The sequence below is a fragment of the Pelodiscus sinensis genome, chromosome 5 (assembly GCF_052426305.1).
Source record: "Pelodiscus sinensis isolate ZL-2025 chromosome 5, ASM5242630v1, whole genome shotgun sequence".
In the NCBI taxonomy this organism is placed as follows: domain Eukaryota; kingdom Metazoa; phylum Chordata; order Testudines; family Trionychidae; genus Pelodiscus; species Pelodiscus sinensis.
The window spans coordinates 45,232,929-45,250,224 of record NC_143056.1 but is presented as its reverse complement, the minus strand read 5'-3'; the positions used below and the strand labels follow the sequence as shown (position 1 = coordinate 45,250,224).

The window sequence follows — 17,296 nt, the reverse complement described above, 5'->3', positions numbered from 1 at the left end:
CTGTTAGATACTTTTGCCACATGGTTTCATTATGATGGAATATGCAGTAATATCCAAGAAAATACAGGCCAGCAAAATAAAATATGTGAGATGCAGTATTTTTCATGGGAACCACTATGTGCTATAAGGAAGGTACCCGTGAGACATCGATGGTACAAAATCATACATTTGTAATTCAGGATGTGAGCCTTTATATGATTGTTGCTTGAAAGCATACTGTGGCTTGCTAGATTTGGATTGCTAGGCACCAAACAAGGATTATCTTAAAAAAAACAGGACAAGAGATCACTTTAATATTGATATATCAGTATGTAACATGTGAGTCAGAGAATATTTTTTTAACCTCAGGATAATATATCTACATTATGTTGTAAACTCAGCTCTCTGGGACCTAGACATTTAGGATCCTTAGACATTCATCCTTAGAATCAGTATATTAATGTAAAAATAACCTAATGAACACTGGAAAACACAGAACATTCTGTTGTCTGGGGACAAAAAAAAGCTCTCAACCTACGGTTTATTTGGGGAATTTTTCCTGACAAAACATTGTTGGCAACTATAAAGGCAATTGTGCAAATCAGTTTACGCAAGAACTTGATCCAGTATGCGAGCAAACAAGCTCACTATCTATTGAAAGATGTATTTAAAAATATTCCTTAACAGTCATGGAAATAAACTATAATTTTCACTACAATTCTTCACAAATGTTGAATTTTTGCCCCACAGTTTTCCACTAGCCACATATAGTTAAACCATTTGCTTATTAGCTTTCACGAGACTTCAGATCTTCAATCTGAATAGGAGTTCATTGGCTGGTATTCAAAATACTTGTCTAACTATCTAAACTTAGTTAATTATTAAGCCTATGTGTTTAATCATACCTGACTCTGCAAATTGTGGAAATCTAATGCTCTGCTTAAGCAGATTCTGCAGCTGGAAGGAAAATGGGATCCTATTTTCTACATTTGGTTAGGTTAAGTACAGTAATCTTGGATATTTCTGCAGACTGAATACCAATGCTGCTTATATAGTTTTAACACGTTTTAGATTCCTTTTTGCTTTTCTAATATGGCAAAGTTTTTGGATTACAGAAATTTGTTTTTAGTAATTTCATTTGTAACAAGTCTGCAGAGCACAAAGCTACTGTCAAAATGGAAAATGTGTGGTGATCAGGAATGTGAAAGTAAGTGAAAGTTTTTATTGTTAATGAAGCTGGTAAATTCATACACAGTCATTTCAAATCACAACGTAAAAGAGTACAATAAAAATGTGAAAGACAAGTTGGGATATGTATATGCTTTAACATACTGTTGTCAAAGTATTATGCTTATGATGGATACCCCCATATATTTTCAATAAAGGCAGAATATTCCTGGAAAATCTTCCTGTGGGAGGTTGCTGTGGAAATATGCAAAAGGACAAAGTTCAGTGGAAACACTTCTTGTAACCAGTACATTAGAAACTTTGTGCTAACACCTTATGATTTTCTAAGTTTCCTCAAAATAGTCAATGTTAAGAAACTTCTAATACTGCTTTGTATACTGAAATACTTTTTCTAAATTGATATATCTGTAAATGTAAAATAAATATAAAAACATTTACAGAACACTAATATGCTTGTTTAGCAAAAATGTTATTTTTTCCCCATTATAAGCCGACTTTGGGGAGTGGTTTGTGCAATTCTTCATTTGCCCTGTAGTTATTTTTCCTGCTATGATGTGAGTTAAGGGTATAAACTAGTGAAGGAATAAGATAGGAAAGGCCTGCATAATTTTGAGTGAATTTGTCTGCATAAATAGCTATCCAGGAGTTAACCAGACTTGCTGCACAATCAGAAGTGGGAGTGATACAAAATGGGTACTTGTAGAAAAGCCACCTCTCTGATTACCACTGTGAAACCTGTTTTTGTCATGTATATTTTTGGAGCCAATTTTTCAGCTGCCTCCTTTGGTTTTGCACTTACACGTTTTCAAAGCTGAGAACCTATCCACCTTGCCAGCTGACATTTGCACCCTTGTGGAGCCCCATTGACTTCGGAGGGTTCTATGCAAGCTCAGGTGCCTGCTTATCTGGAACAGCCGTATGGAAGGGATTGGGACTCAAATGGAGTATACTATTAAAAAAGTTATTGAAAAAGAAATTGAAATGAAAAACAGAAACCTAGATTTTAAATGTCCCATTTTTGTCAACGTGTATATTCCTACATGCTTATATTATTTAAACTTACCTTTTTTGTATTTGCATTAAAAAGACGTGACTAAAATAGCTGAAAAATAAGCCAGTGAAAATGTTCAATATTTAAAAGTCAAACAATCAAAATACTTGTAAAATATTGTCTTTTGATTCTGTATTTATGTAACACTTAAGCTTGCAGCTGCTCCACATGCATAACTGCCATTAAAGGCATTGGAAGTTTTGTGTATGCCAATATTCAAAGATGGTCTGCACATGTAGGACTGGGATCTGTGCCAATAGGATTTTTACCACTGACTTAAATGAGAGCAGGATAGGGCCTCCAATGTTTATTCCGGTTTTGAGAAGCTTTCTACTTTAGAATTGAAACAGAGTGATATTATCATATAGCACATTTTATTCACATATAAACAGTTGTTTTGTTGTTTCTTTATATACATCTCATTTACTTTTTCAGTGATAAATGATTTAAAAAAAGTAATTATAGTTGCTTTTTGCTTCCTTTTTACATATATTCAGCTGCAATGAGCAGAGTCCAAGGCACTAAAGACTACATAGGGCCTGACTGCCGATATCTGAAATTCAAAATGGGGGAAGAGATAATCGTATACTCCAAACTTTCAAGAAAAAGGGAAGATTTGTGGGCAGGAAGTGTAAGTATTTCAGTCTGAAATAATTTCACTATGAACAAGCCAAATAAAATAATAAGACAGAAGTGATCAAACTTACTTTTTGCCAGTTTGCTGGCTTCGCTTGCTCGCATAGCGTCACCAAGCCCCACCCTGCATGGCAGCTGTTGGAGGTGGCAAACTGGGAGTTATGTCTATGGGGTGAAGCAGCATTAATCAGATGGGAGCTATGGGCAGAGCTATTTTTGCTGCTGCCTCTTCATGTAGAGCTAACACCTAGGAGCTGCAAAGTGGGGCTGCTGAGGGTTAAAGGGGATGTCTGAGGGGAGCATGACTCAAGCTGTTGAGGAGCCAAAGCTTTAATTGTGCCCTCCCCCCACCCTCTGCCTCAGCAGGAACCAGTTGTCTTTTGTAGAAGCTCCTAACCCCATCACCCCTCTGCATAGCAGAAGTCCTGAAACACACACCTATCCAGTCTGGCAGACAGAACATGAGGGGGCTCCATGAGCTGCACTTTAAATGGAAAAGAGGCACTTGTGGTTTGTGAACTGCAGTTTGGCCATTCCTGTAATAACCCATTTTCACATCTATAACACCTGTCATCTGAGGGTCTTGCAACACTTGAACATTCTCCAGTTTCTCAGAGCATCATTGTGAGGAAGGCAGTTGTGATTTCCATTTTACGGATATAGAAAGTTAACCACAGATTTGTCCAAGGTCCCATGAGAATGATAGAGCTGAGAGTGCAATCCTGGCCTTCAGTTTCACAGTAATCATGTGATAGTTATTACCATATCATCTGTCTTTTAACTACATAGCTTATTTAGAACTGTTCAAATCTATTTAGTCAAAAGTCCACAGACTAAATAGAATTTAAGCAAGGAGCTGTTCAAACTGATTAATCAAAAATCCAATTGTGGGGTTTGATCCTGCAATTTTTGTTAAAACAAAACTCCCAAAGAAGTAATTGGGAATTTTTCTTGAGTAAGAACAACTAGCACCTTCAATAGAATAGTCAAATGGTCAAGGCAGTGTTGGACTTTACATTAGGGATGTGAAAAGTGAACCAGTTAACTGGTGATGCGTAACCTAAACAGGTGATGCTTACTGTTTCTAGTTTACCCGTCACCATTGGGGGCTGGAATAGCTCTCTGCCTGCCACTGGCAAAGGGCTACTCCAGACCCAAGAGGGCCTTCTCTGCATGGGCTGCTCCAGCATTGGGAGCAACCTCTGTCTGCAAGGAGCCCAGCTGTCCCCCAGGCAGGAGTTGCTTCAGCATTGGGAGCAGCCTTTGTCCACAGTGAGTTTGAGCCTGCCACAGGCAGGAGTTGCTCTGGTAGGGGGTAGTCCATGCCGGGGCTGGAAGCCAGCAGAGCCATCCCCAGCTCCAGCATGAGGACTGGGAGCTGATGGCAGCCTTAGCGTGGGGCTGGGACCTGGCAGCCAGGCACCGGAGTGGGACTCGAGGCAGGAGCCCCACAGGCTGGGGGCTGCTCTAGTTATGCTGGAGCGGTCCCCAACTCAGGTCCTGCTAAATTAACCAGTTAAACGTTAGGTTAACCTAACATTTAACTGATTAACTGGGATTTTACATCCCTACTTAAGAATCAATGGACATGTGTTTGAAGAGGTTCAAACCCTTGCAGAGGTTCAAATACAAGGTGATGGTTACAAAAGAGAAAACCTGATGGCTCTGTAAAAAATGAAGTTTACCAATGCAGACTATCAGTGAAATTTTATGCAGTTTGAACATTTGTACATGCCATAAAATATGTATTTCCCTAGTAGAGCAGAATAATTCCAAAAGCAGCACAGGGTTTATAATGATAAAAGTAGCAGGTTATATAATTGCCTATTTTCAATTATATAAACATAGTGCTTTTGCTTGTTACAGGTTTGGTAGCTAGATTACTAGATAATGCTGTACATCTTGTTGACATGGTTCATAACAATTTCTCATCTACTTCCCTATCACATACTTTGCAGAGAAGATAGTGCTGGTAATAGGTAACCAATGTATACAGTACATTACATTTGTGAATCTGAGACACATGGAAGAGTATGGTTTCTAGCGTGCTATGAGCAAATGAACTTCGTCTGACTAAGTCACTGAGAGTTTTGACACTGATTTTAGTGGGAATGGGATCAAATCATTAGTACATATAACAATATATGAATTGAAGCGGTATCCAGGCTAATGTTTTGATACCGCAACAAAACATGTTCTCAATAGTAATGTGTAAGTGTAAAACAGATGTAACTGTTGATAATGAGGGGGCATAATTTAAAAGTTGCAGAGATGGGCAGGTGACTGCCCCACACATCGCCTCTTGGTGCAGGAAACTTTTAACCCCACATCCCTGGGCCCAGGCAGCCAATTTCATTGTTTCCTGGGGGCTGGAGTTACGTGAATGGGAAGCATGTAACTTCATAGAATCATAGAATATGAGAACTGGAAGGGGCCTCCAGAAATCAAGTCCAGACTCCTGCCCACATGGCAGGACCAAACACCATCTAGATCATCTCTGATATAAGTCTATCCAACCTGCTCTTAAATATCTCCAGTGATGGAGATTCTACAACCTCCGGAGGCAATTCATTCCAGTGCTTTCAACCACCTTGACAGTCAGGGGCGGATATAGGGCAGGGCAAACGGGGTGGCTGCCCCGGGCCCCGCGCTTCAAAAAGCCCCGCACATGCGCTGTGGCGCCACCGTGCATGCGCATGGCATCACTGCGCATGCGCCGTGACAAAGGGGGGCCCCGTGAAATTTTGCTGCCCGGGGCCCCGCAAAACAGTCATCTGCCCCTGCTGACAGTTAGGAACTCTGGGCCAGCCCCTGGTGGAAGGTGGGGAAATAGCGCACAGCAGCAAAGTTTCTATCTGAAGCTCCTATGCCCTCAATGACACCTCACTTAAGCTGAGTCCCTAACTCAGGCTGAGCACAGGGAATCCGATCCTGGTGGATTCCCTTGCGCCCATCTTGGGACTGCTGCACTCTCCCTCTCTACCAGGGTTAACTGCCACATGGGCCACCACTGCCTCCCTAGTTGGATCCCCAAATGTAGGCACTACCATACTGCACAGAGGCAGTGACTCAGACAGGCCACCATCACCCAGCAGGAGAAGTGGCGCCATCCTATTCTGCTTTCTGCCCAAGTCTGGCTGCCAGGCAGAGAGGTCATGCAAACCAGAAACACTGGGGGCGGGAGGGGAGGGTGCCGTATGGGAATGATAGATCCAGGCCTGTCCCTAGAGATGCCTGGGCAACCCCTCCTCAGTGCTTCGGGTGCAAGGCCCAGGGCAACCTCCCCACCACCACAGGTGCCGCTCCACCCAGCCTCTGCTCTGTCTCCCTGCCCCATCCCCATTCCACACCTTCCCCAAGCCCTGCCCATACCTCTCCTATTCCCAGTGCACCGCTTGTCTGAAGCCCTCCTCCCCCAAGCAATATGAGCTGGGGGATAACTGGGGGGCCTGGCATAAGATGGCAGCAGGGGGTTGGGACTCTCCTCCCTTGCACTAACCACAGCAACAAGAGGTGGAGCTACAAAGCAGTCTGCTCCACTCCAGACCACCACCCATCTTCCAGCCCACAGTGCACTGTTTTACTGATGTGGTAAGTGTGGGACAGACCTACCCTGCCACCCCAGGTAATTCTCTGGGCTGCCCTGAGCTCCATCCATGTAGGGCCTGGAGAAGCTGCCCTAAACTGTCCTATGGATAGAGTTCCTCCCACCTCAGCAGGCCAAGCAGAGCAAACCTTGTGGTAAGGCAATTCAGTGCTCATGGAAATCTGGGGAACACTTGACCCCATGAGTCCCCCTCCAATGCATCACTTCTGATGGAAAACATAACATAAAATATGTAGTGTCTCATTCTTTTGGAAGTGATGGAGAAAAATCTCATTTGTGAAGAAGTGATTCAATTGACCAAAATGGGTATAAATGTCAACTTCAGAGGGCTCTTATATAAGTATTTATTTGCTCATAAGTTCTTAATGTGAAACAATGCTAGATGAACACATCATCTGTATATATCGGTTGGACCTCGCTGGCCTGGCACCCGCAGGGCTGACTGCTCCTGGATGAGGGATTTTGCCAAACCAAGGGAGGTCGTTTCTGGCCTCCTTGCTGCTGGTCCTATCCCCTGCCCTGCTACCCCACCAGGCTTCCCTGCTCTCCTGGCAGCTCAGCTGCGTCATGAGTTGGGCTTCCTGTCCCTACCCTCCGATTCCCAGTCTAGCTGGGCCACGGCCTTCCTGGCTCTCCCGCCCCCAGCCCAGCTGAGCTATGTGCTGGGCTCCCCAGCTCTCTTGGGCAGCCCAGCTAGGTCGCATGTGCCAGGTTTCCCACCCTCTTCCCTCCACAGCCCAGTTAGGTGTCATGCTTGCCTTCCTAGCTTCCTCCCCCCTCAGCCCACTTAGGCTTCTGGCCCCTGCCTGCATTGTGCTGAGCTCCAGGGTCCTCCCCCACCCCTCACCCCCACACACAAAGCCTGTGGGGACTCTCTAAATCTGGAACATCTGTGGTCCTGCTGGACCACAGATATTGCCAGACCAGAGAACTCCAGTTTATAGAGGCGCAACCTGTATAATAAAATGCTAAATACTGTCCTTCCATTTATGTTTTTACAGAAAGGAAAGGATTTTGGATATTTTCCAAAGAATGCAGTTCAGATTGAAGAAGTTTTTATTACACAAGAAGTAGAAGTGCCAACTAAGGTAAACTAATATCACCAGTCTATCCCGGTATACTGATGACCAGCTGAAATTCTGTGATACATGGGTAGAAACTCAGGTGTCATTACAAGTCTTCTTTGTTCTGTATGTGTTTCTCTTGTTATTCTACCATTTATATATATTCAGATACAGATCTCTGTTAAGAAGTTTGCATCCAAATATTATATCAAGTAAGACAACTAGTGCCATGAGGAATAACCAGATTACTCATATTTCCTCGTACAAGGCTATACATGCATTATATTGTACAGAAGCAGAGTAGATAAAATGAGTATATTATTTGATTACAAAATACAAACATTTGTGCACATAATAAAAAGGTGAATATTATTCTTTTAGGAAACTGATTTCCTTTGTCTTGATGGAGGTGAATACCTTTTGGAAAACAAAGATAGTGTATTGCATGAACATAATGAAGAAAGTGAATATCCATTTTTTGACACAGAACCCGAATTAAAGGTGCCCGAAGGTGAGCTCCAAAAACAGACCAGTATTTCCTTCCAATTGGAACATGGAATTGAGTCAGTTCCTGAAAGTGATGAATTAGCCAGAAAATTCAAAGACCTTCACATGCAGGAGAAGACTGACAGCAATAAATTGTCCATAAAGAGCAAGAATGGAAAAGATGATGCTATTCTGCAAGAAGCTAAAAGCAGTTACCCATTGAAACCAGCTCCAATACAATCTACTTGGACTGTTTCTGGTGTTGTCGGATGGTTTGGCCTAGGAAGTAAACAAGATGACGAAGCCTTGGTAACAATTACTGAATCTGTAGAAGAAAATACATTCAGAAGCAGAAAAATGGCCATAACTGATGGAAGTGACATGAAAGAACTAAATGATGAGGCTAAACCAGAGCCTTCTGGCTGGTTTCAGAATAGACTGACAGATTTATTATATTTTGGTAGAGAGAATTCAGATCTTACTTTGCTGAACAAAGAAAATAGTCCACAAATCCATGACAGTTCTAATAATGTTGCACATTCCGAATTTGAAGAAAGAACTATAGCTGCAGAAACTTCAATGGAAGAAAAGCAAAAGAGTGACAGTGAAGTATCCAAATCGAGCTGGCTTAATTTCGGCTTAAGTGATGTTTTAACATTTGGGCATGCTAAGAAAGAGAACCCTGTAACAAATGAGGGACAAAGCAGGGAAATGGAGGTTGCAACAGGTAAGAATGAAGAAATTCAGACTTTGAGCCCACAAGAAACTGAATCTCAGCTAGACAGAGAACTGAAGAAAGAAACAGCTAAAGTAATAAGCGAAAAACAAAGTAACAAGAAAAATTATGTACAAGAAATATTAGTTTCAGAGAATAAAACACCAACTTCTGGGGAGCTGCCAGTAAATGAAGATAATCCTCTCAACTTAGAGAGTCCCCAAAATGCAGCGGAGTCATCTTTTACAGAAATAGCTGACAAAGACAAACTAATTGATCCTTACAGTTTAGAACAAGACCCTGTATCAGAAACTCATGTTATGGAAAACACTGAAGTTAAAGAGATTACTCAGGAGTCAAAAAGCATAAATGGCCAGTCAGGTTGGTATGAAAATATATATAGTAACTTCATTACTTTTAATAGGGACACATTAGATAGTGAACAGGGGCTGGAATCTGTGGTTGCTCATGACACACAGGAATCAGTTACATTCCAGCCTGACTCTTTTCCCAGTTCACCTCAGAACTTAGACCCCACTGTTGCTACAAATTCAGAAGAAGAACATGACAGGTTTGAAGAATCTCAGTCTGTTCTCTCACTTAGTCATTTTACAAACATACTGAGTTTTCACAGTTTAACAGCCAAAGTGCAGGAATCTGTGCAAAGTGCACAGGTGGATTTGAACTTTAGTGAAGAATTCTCTCAATCAGAAAATCATAATGAAATATTACAAGGAAGTAAAGAAACCACAGTGAAATTGCAAGCAAATCAGAGGATTAGTGAGAATGTGCAAGAGAGGAGAAATATAGCAAAGTCTCAAGAAAGTGTTCTGTTGTCCCCATTAGCAATGCAAGGTAATGCACAAAGTAATGAAAAAACTATACAAGATGCCAGATTAGTAAAAGATAGCAATACCTCACCTCTTTTATCTGTAGAATCCCAATTAGAACCTAAAATCTCCCAAGTTCAACACTCACAAATAACTAGCTATTCAAACTTCAAAGAACCCATTTCTGATGATAGTGAAAGACAAGAATTTTCTAATATAAAAGATAACAGTGATGTCCCTCTCTTCAAAGACCATCAGTGTGTATCTTTAGATTTAAAGTTAGAAAATACAGTAGTTTCACCAGTACAACATAAATATGTAAGTGAAGATTTTTATTCTAGTGAACAGCATGTGTTATCAAAAGAGAAACCAATTGAACATAAAGAGGACAGAGGAGATAAGAATGAAGAAATGCATTCTTTAAAACGACAGGAAACTGAAACTTTCATAGAGAGGAAGTCAAAAAGAGAAATAGTTGAAACGATGCAAGATGAAGAACAAAATAATCTGAAAACACATGAACAAGAATCAGTAGATTCAGAATGTGAAACACCAACTTCTAGGGAGTTGCTAGCAAATATAGATAATCTTCTGAACAGCCAGAAAATCCTAAATGAAGCTGAGTCACCTCTTACTCAAGAAATATCAGACAAAACCAAACTTACTGAGCTTTACAGTACAGAAAGTCAAATAATAGAAAGCACTGAAGTAAAAGAGATAACAGAGGAATCAGAGAGAAAAAATGACCAGGCAGGTTGGTATGAAAATAATTCTGGCAACATAGATTTTAATATGGACATAGCAGATGATCGAAAGGAACAGAAATATATTGTTTCTCAAGACACAGAAGAATCTATTGCAGCCCAGCTTTTATCTTCTTCTCGTTTATCTCAGGATTTAGACACAGATGATAATTTAGATAAAGAAAAGCAAGACCAGTTTGAAGAGCCACAGTCTGTCTTCTCTTTTAGTCATTATAAACACTTACTGAGGTTCCAGAGTTTTGCAACCAAAGATGAGCATTCTCTGCAAAGGCAATCAGGGATACTGAGCTTCAGTGACGAAAATGGCCAAATTACAAATGGCGATGAAATATTACTAGGAAACAAGGAAATTGAACTTAAAGTCCAAACAAATCAGAAGATTAATGAGCAAGTACTAGAGAAAAATGATGCAGACATTGCCAAAGAAAGTGTTCTATTTTCTCCGTTGACAGTGCAAAATATTGAACAAGATGGTGAAAACATAATGAAAGAGACTAAATTAGTAGATGATAGCTCACTTCTTTCATTTACAGAATCCCAGTTAGAACACAGAGTAGACCCTTTATTTACATATCTAAAATGCAAGGAACACAATACTAAATGTAATGAAAGAGAGGAATTTTCTAATATAAAAGAGAAAAGTGAATTTTCTATTTTAGAAGATGAGCAGCAGGTGCCTGTAGAATCCAAATTAAATATTAAAGATTCACCAGAGCAACATGGATCATTCTATGAAGATTCTTATTCTAATCCACAAAAAACTAGTAAAAAGGAAGAAAGGCAAGATTACACAGATGAAAATTTTTCAGAGGATAATGGTCATGAACGTGACATTGATTACATTGCTAACACAGAGAAAGTTCAAGATTCAGACCAATTATCTTCTCTAGAAGTTGATGAATCATCAAAATACCATTTAAATAATAAAGTACGGGGACAACATATTACTTTAAATTCTGAAGAAGAAAGAGAATTTACTGATGTGGAATATACTGAAAATTATTCTCACAAAAGTTTGCATGTATCACTAGATTCCATAAAAGATCATGTTTATTATTCAAATGTTGATGATGTATTAGACAAAATTGTAGTTAATAGCAAAGACATGAGTCAGGTTTCCCAAGACATAATAAAACATGTTTCAGAGAGTGGTGGAAACAACCTAGAAGACAGTGAGCAAATGATAAAAACATATGAGCCAAATAAACTCCAGTATGAAAAAAGAGCAAATATTTTGGCTACCCAAGAAACACTTTCAGTAGCTAAGGAAATATCTAAGGAAATAATACAAAATGAAAATGCAGTTCTTGAGCAAGACAGTCACACTTTAAATGATTTACTGTATGGTTTGCAAAGCAAAGGTAATGAAGTTCCACAATCTTCTGTGCTATTTCCACAAGAGCAAATATATGAAGAATACAATAAAAGAGAACTTATTTCAAATCCCTCTGATCAACATTCTGATGATACTAGAATGCGTGATGATTCAGTAACAGTAAATATTCATAATGAACATGTCTTACAAGAACAAATTATAGCACCTGATGCTAGCACTGATACTTTTCCAGAAGAAGAGCAGCAATCTCAACAAATTTCCATGCATATACAACATCATAAGAAAGAGCCAACAGAAATAACAATGGATGATTCATCTTCTCAACATGAGACTCTGATATCAGAATATAGAACTGGAGATAATACTGATTCAGATTCTGGTAAGAAATATAAAAATCAGGTGCTACATAATACAATAAAAGAGTCTTACATATCGTCAAATTTAGAAGTACCCGAGTCCAGCAGTTCAAGTCATCATGAAGATACAGAAAGCATCAATACTGAAAATGAATCTGAATACCTGAGCTCATCACATCATCATTCAAATGACAATGTAACATCAAAGTTACTAGATGTAGCAGAATCTCAGAAAATGTCTGAAGAAAGTTTAGTAAAAGCAACTGCAGAATCCAATCATATTCTACTTACTGGAGATGAGCATTTATTCCAAGAAAAATCTAGAATAGCTGAAAACTCTGAAAAAATAAACCTACCATTACATTTACAATCTTTTGAACATACAGAATTGCAAAGTCAGGCACCTCTTAAAAATCATGGTGGTTCTACTCCTAACAAGCCTTTGTCACATATTCCGCATGATTATAATTCAGCACACAAGCAAGCAGAACATTTTCCTTCACAAAGTGAAGGAAAGAGCTTGGATACACTCAGTTTAAATGCTGTGAAACGTAGAGATCTGAACAATGAAAGACATATTGACAGGGAAGATACTCTTCCAAATGAAAACTTAAATCGTATAGAAAAATTAACTACTGCTGAAAAAGCAAGAGATAGTAAGAAAAAAAGAAAAAAAGATACTGAAGATCAGAGAAAAACAGACTCCCAAAATATAAATGATAAAAATGGTATAGTGACAAAGGAGACGGTGGGTAGTATTTTTACAAAAACTTCAATGTTTCTTGGAAGTTTGTTTAGTAAAAATAATAATGGTGACTTTAGAAGAAATTCTGAACATAAAAGTCCTGGCCTAGACACAAATGAAAATAGGGAAGATATTAGAATAGATGAGATAAAGGCAGAATGTAATAATATGCAAATAAGAGAGACTGAATTAAAGGAAAATGAATCTGAACAAGAGAAAGACACAGTTCAAACTGCAGAAGCTACCAATAACTTAAACATAGATCATATAAAAATGCCAAAAGATAGAGCTGAGGAAGAACAACATGGCATTCAGGAAAAAAATATTATTACATCAGAAACAGGAACAAACAACAAGGAAACAGATAAAACCATAGTCTGGAAGACAGAGTCTGTGTCACAGAAAATAAGGAAAGAAGTCCAAAGGTTAATTGAAGGGGACACAGATACATCCAACCCATTTGTTGCATACCAACTTTATTCAAAATTGTCTCAAGAAGTGAACCAACCTTTAAAAAATCTGTGTGAAAAAAACAAACTGTTGGTGCTAGAGCAACAGTTTAAAAAAGTGCAGCATGATATCACTACTTCTACATGTGAAGACACTCTCATACAGAATAAACATGTGATTGTCTCTGTGGAAGAGGAACATAATCTGGGCACTGGCTATGACAAATGTATGAAGGAAAAAATGAATTTTCTTCTAGAGCTACAAGATCTTCTGTCAGCCATCAGAATGAAGTGTGAAACCCAAAATTCAGAATCAGGTACTGGACTACTGCTTTACTAATTAGCGGTGATATAACAAGAACAATGCGTGCTTTGTGTGAGAAAAATGTAGGACAGGTGTGACACTTTGTTCAGATCAACACTAGTGAACTTAGATACTAACTATTAACAGGTGATTATAGTGCAGCTATTTAACACTTTCTTTGAGGAATATATGATTCCTTATATCATACTACTTACAGGTTATGGACATCAATATGTAATACAAAATACGGCTAAGGTATTTCTAAAAATAAATGGAGACCACCTAAAATTAAGAGATCAAATATTCACAATTAATCCAGAGGTGGTCCGTCTTCCTTAGGTTCTCTCGCTTGATCCAAATCTCACTGAAGTTAATGAGAGTCTTTCCGTTTATTTCAGTGGGTATTAGAATAGGTTATCTGTTGTTACACTTCACACCATAGGCTGTTATTTTAGTCTGGTGATTGATTGATTTCAAAAGGGAGATTTAAAACTACCTTACCATGGTTCTTTTTTATAATCAAACCAATTGTAATCAAACTCTTGATGCCACTGCATATTTTGATTCCAGTATTCATTAATGTTGTTAAGAAGTATCAAAGTGTATCATATTTGTGTGACTAGTGTTACCATCATTTAAATGATTATTCTAAAAAAGTAAGTAAAATATTAACGTAATTGATTAATGTAGTTTTTATAATAGGACAAAAATTAGATAAAGCTACTGAAGCCAGTGAAGTTATACCAAAAATGAATTTGGCCCAATGGATCAAATATTCTATATCCTTTAAAATTATGCTCACAGTTTCATACCTCCAATATTTTTCACTCAGTGGTGCCTACAGACTGGGTAGTTAAAGATATAACTACATACAAATCCAAAGTTTTGCGTTACACAAAAATCTATGCATAACAGGGGCATATGCATGTGCTGTTTCAGTAGCCAAACAAAGGCTTTGAAAACATGGCCCAATTAAGGTATTTTCTAATGTATAACATTTTTACATGAATAAACTTAATTATAATTAATGGTAATCCTTTGTTTCTAGCACATTGCTAATTCTCCTTAGCTTACTAATTTTGGCTGCATTGTATTTTTATATAGTAGCTGTATTTCCAGAGCTGCCGTGAAAAAATAATTAATGCTTATTTCCTTTTTGTGGTTGGAAACATTTTGTTTTTTGATGCCTTCTTCTGCTTGGTTAGTCTAAATCACTGAGTTAATTGAAGAAATCAAATCTTAGGATGGCACAAATAACTCCAGTCATTTTTTCTCTGTCATCATATATTAATATAATGCAGAGTGGTGACATACAGTAATTTCCAATTGCTTCACAAGATTATGAAATTATCCATAAAATTGAGTTAATCTTATTACAGTGGCAGTTTTGTTAATTATATGAGCTTTTGTGATGCACTTCAATATGTGCAGTTGTGTGCTACTACCATTCATTGCTCACAAACATGTCTGTGTTTGTTCTTTATGCATATAACCTTTACAAGGAAATGTAATGGAAAATAGTTAATCTTTAGTCCTTTATGAATTATTTTTTCCTGGCTATTACAGTTCTCTTCCTTGACTTTTCCTCTCTGATATCGGAACATAAAATTTAAAATAGAGACCAATTCTGGAAGAGTATTCCAAACAGTATTGATCAAAGACAAAATGTACTTTTTCTAAATATTGAACTATATTTTGACCTTAATTACATCTGAGTAATACAAATTTTGCCTAGTTACATCTGTGCAGCCCCATTCTGAGACCAGAATTTGGCCAAATGTATTTTAGAATATAGATTTAAAGCTTGTGAGTGCTATAATACACCTTTTGTAAATATAACCTTGTCCTGACAATGGTTCTTATATTCCTGTCAGGTTACTTATTATATCATCTTGTCATATGGTGACATCAGAAAATTAACCTTTTTAATCATTAAAACAAATCCATTTGTTTAGTGTTTTTTTGGGGGAGGGGAGAGAGTGTCTTTGGCAGTTGCCAGTGACAACATTCTAGAACAGAGGTCACAAACTCATTTTACCTTAGGGCCAGTGCCAGTCCTCAAATCCTTCTAGCGGGCCAGTAGGCCTCCCTTTTGGCAGGAGTCTCTGCATTTTCCCCCCATGTCTTCTGGCCCATCCAGCTGGTTTGCACTTTTCCCAGACACATGCATCCCCGAGCGCTGCCTCCTACCTTTGGGCTATTTAAAACCTGCCTGTGGCCTCTGTCCCCATCTCTGGCAGGCAGCAGGGTTAGAGTGGCTTCCTGCTGCTAACTCCATAACGCCTCCAGCACATCCCTATGACCCAAGGAAGATGCATGCAGAGCCATCCTATCCATAAGTGTAAGCTGTGAAACTAACACCTCTTTTAGTGAAACTGACTAGATATCAGGGATGCCAACTCTCCTGATATGCTCACAAACCTCCTGATAATTAGGGCTTTTTTTGTCCCCTGGAAAGTCCCAGCCATGTTATTAGAATTAAGCCAGATCTGGGAACTCCACTACTTGATGCCTCAAGCACTGCTGTCAACTGCGATTGCTCTGATTTAGTAGATTTTGTTTGTTGGTGCATGCTATTACAAGAGAAACACAGCCTTTTTTTTTTCTTTTTTTTTTTGAGTAAGTCTCATGATATGTGGAGAAAAGCTAGAAAACATGCCCTGAGTTCAGCCAAAGACCTCAAACACCAGATGCCAAATAAAAAGATCCCCATGTGTATTTTATTTGAGATTTCAAGAAGCTATTTTCTTTTTTGAGAGGCGTGGAAGGGCAGGCTGTTTCATGAGTTTTGAATGCTTGGGGTTGTCAGTACAGTAACTACAAGTAGATAGTTTCTCCCTCTGTGTCCAGAGCCCAAACAGAGACCAGGATCCTTCGAAAGACATAAAACTGAGTCCTAACCCTAACATCCTGTATCCTCGTGGTGGGATGCCACTCCACTAACATTTGCACACTGGAATCCTGCCTGCTCCCGTCTTGCTAATATCCATGTCCCTGTGCTAGGATTCCTTGCCCCTGCCAAGGGTAATCAAAAGTGAAATCCACCAGCCCCACGCCGCTGGCTGCAGAAGCGGGCAGCTTGAGCGGCTCCTTTGCCAGTGTAGTTCTCATTCTTGCAGAGGCAGCCAGCACAGCTTCCTGGACCAAGCGGCAGCTTCTGCAGCTGGGACAATGTGAGGTGCTAGGGGTTAGGGTGCTGCTGGGAACCATGTATGAGGGTGAGTACCTGTGTTCCACACCTCCCTACTCCTGGGCCACCAGCCAGGTAACTTTGTGGGCCTGCTTAGGTAACTTTCAAAATATTTTGTGTGTCAGTTTGGGGAAGTGCTAGAGCCACAGATGGGCCCCAGACTGAGAGTTTGAGACCTTTGTTCTAGAGTCTGACTTTAAAAATTAGGAGGAAATCAGAAACCAAAATAATAACAATGGGAAATAATCTTATAAAAATTTAACATGCAGAAAATATTATTGATGAGAAGACTGATTCCACTTCATAATTATTTCCAGATATATCTGATGAGAGAAAATTATCAGACAAAGCTCCAAGAGAAGACCATAACATGAATACAGCTTTGCACAAAGAACATAACAGTGACCAACATGAATCAAAAGTAACAACAATTGCTCCAGTAAATGCTCAGGAGAAAATGTACACATCAGCAAAAAATGTTCTGTTAGGTGCTAAAAAACCTTTATCACAGATATTTTTCCTGATTCAAAACTATATTCCTAATAATGGTAAGTATGAAGTTGTTTGATCTGAAAATAAAAATGAGTTATTAAAAA

At 39.0% G+C, this 17,296-nt stretch overlaps 2 protein-coding genes across 6 annotated transcripts in view; one reads left to right on the top strand and one right to left on the bottom strand.

Moving 5' to 3' along the window:
• The first annotated feature begins 329 nt into the window (after positions 1–329).
• The window catches only part of MIA2 (MIA SH3 domain ER export factor 2), a 69,401-nt gene continuing 52,434 nt past the window's right edge, over positions 330–17,296 (top strand). Inside the window, exons 1-5 of one of the 5 annotated variants that reach the window (XM_006117716.5) lie at positions 330–1,186; positions 2,716–2,849; positions 7,463–7,549; positions 7,907–13,523; positions 17,018–17,248. In XM_006117716.5, the coding sequence (XP_006117778.4) occupies positions 1,072–1,186; positions 2,716–2,849; positions 7,463–7,549; positions 7,907–13,523; positions 17,018–17,248 (6,184 nt within the window). In that variant the 5' untranslated portion in view covers positions 330–1,071. Of the gene's footprint in view, positions 1,187–2,715; positions 2,850–7,462; positions 7,550–7,906; positions 13,524–17,017; positions 17,249–17,296 lie in introns of those variants that run through there. The other 4 variants (XM_006117719.5, XM_006117718.5, XM_006117720.5 and 1 more) reach the window with 4 other exon arrangements.
• FBXO33 (F-box protein 33) overlaps positions 1,273–17,296 on the bottom strand; it is a 107,085-nt gene continuing 91,061 nt past the window's right edge. The window contains exon 6 of the mRNA XM_075926886.2: positions 1,273–1,401. The gene's annotated coding sequence lies outside the window, so the exon portion shown is untranslated. The remainder of the gene's footprint in view (positions 1,402–17,296) is intronic.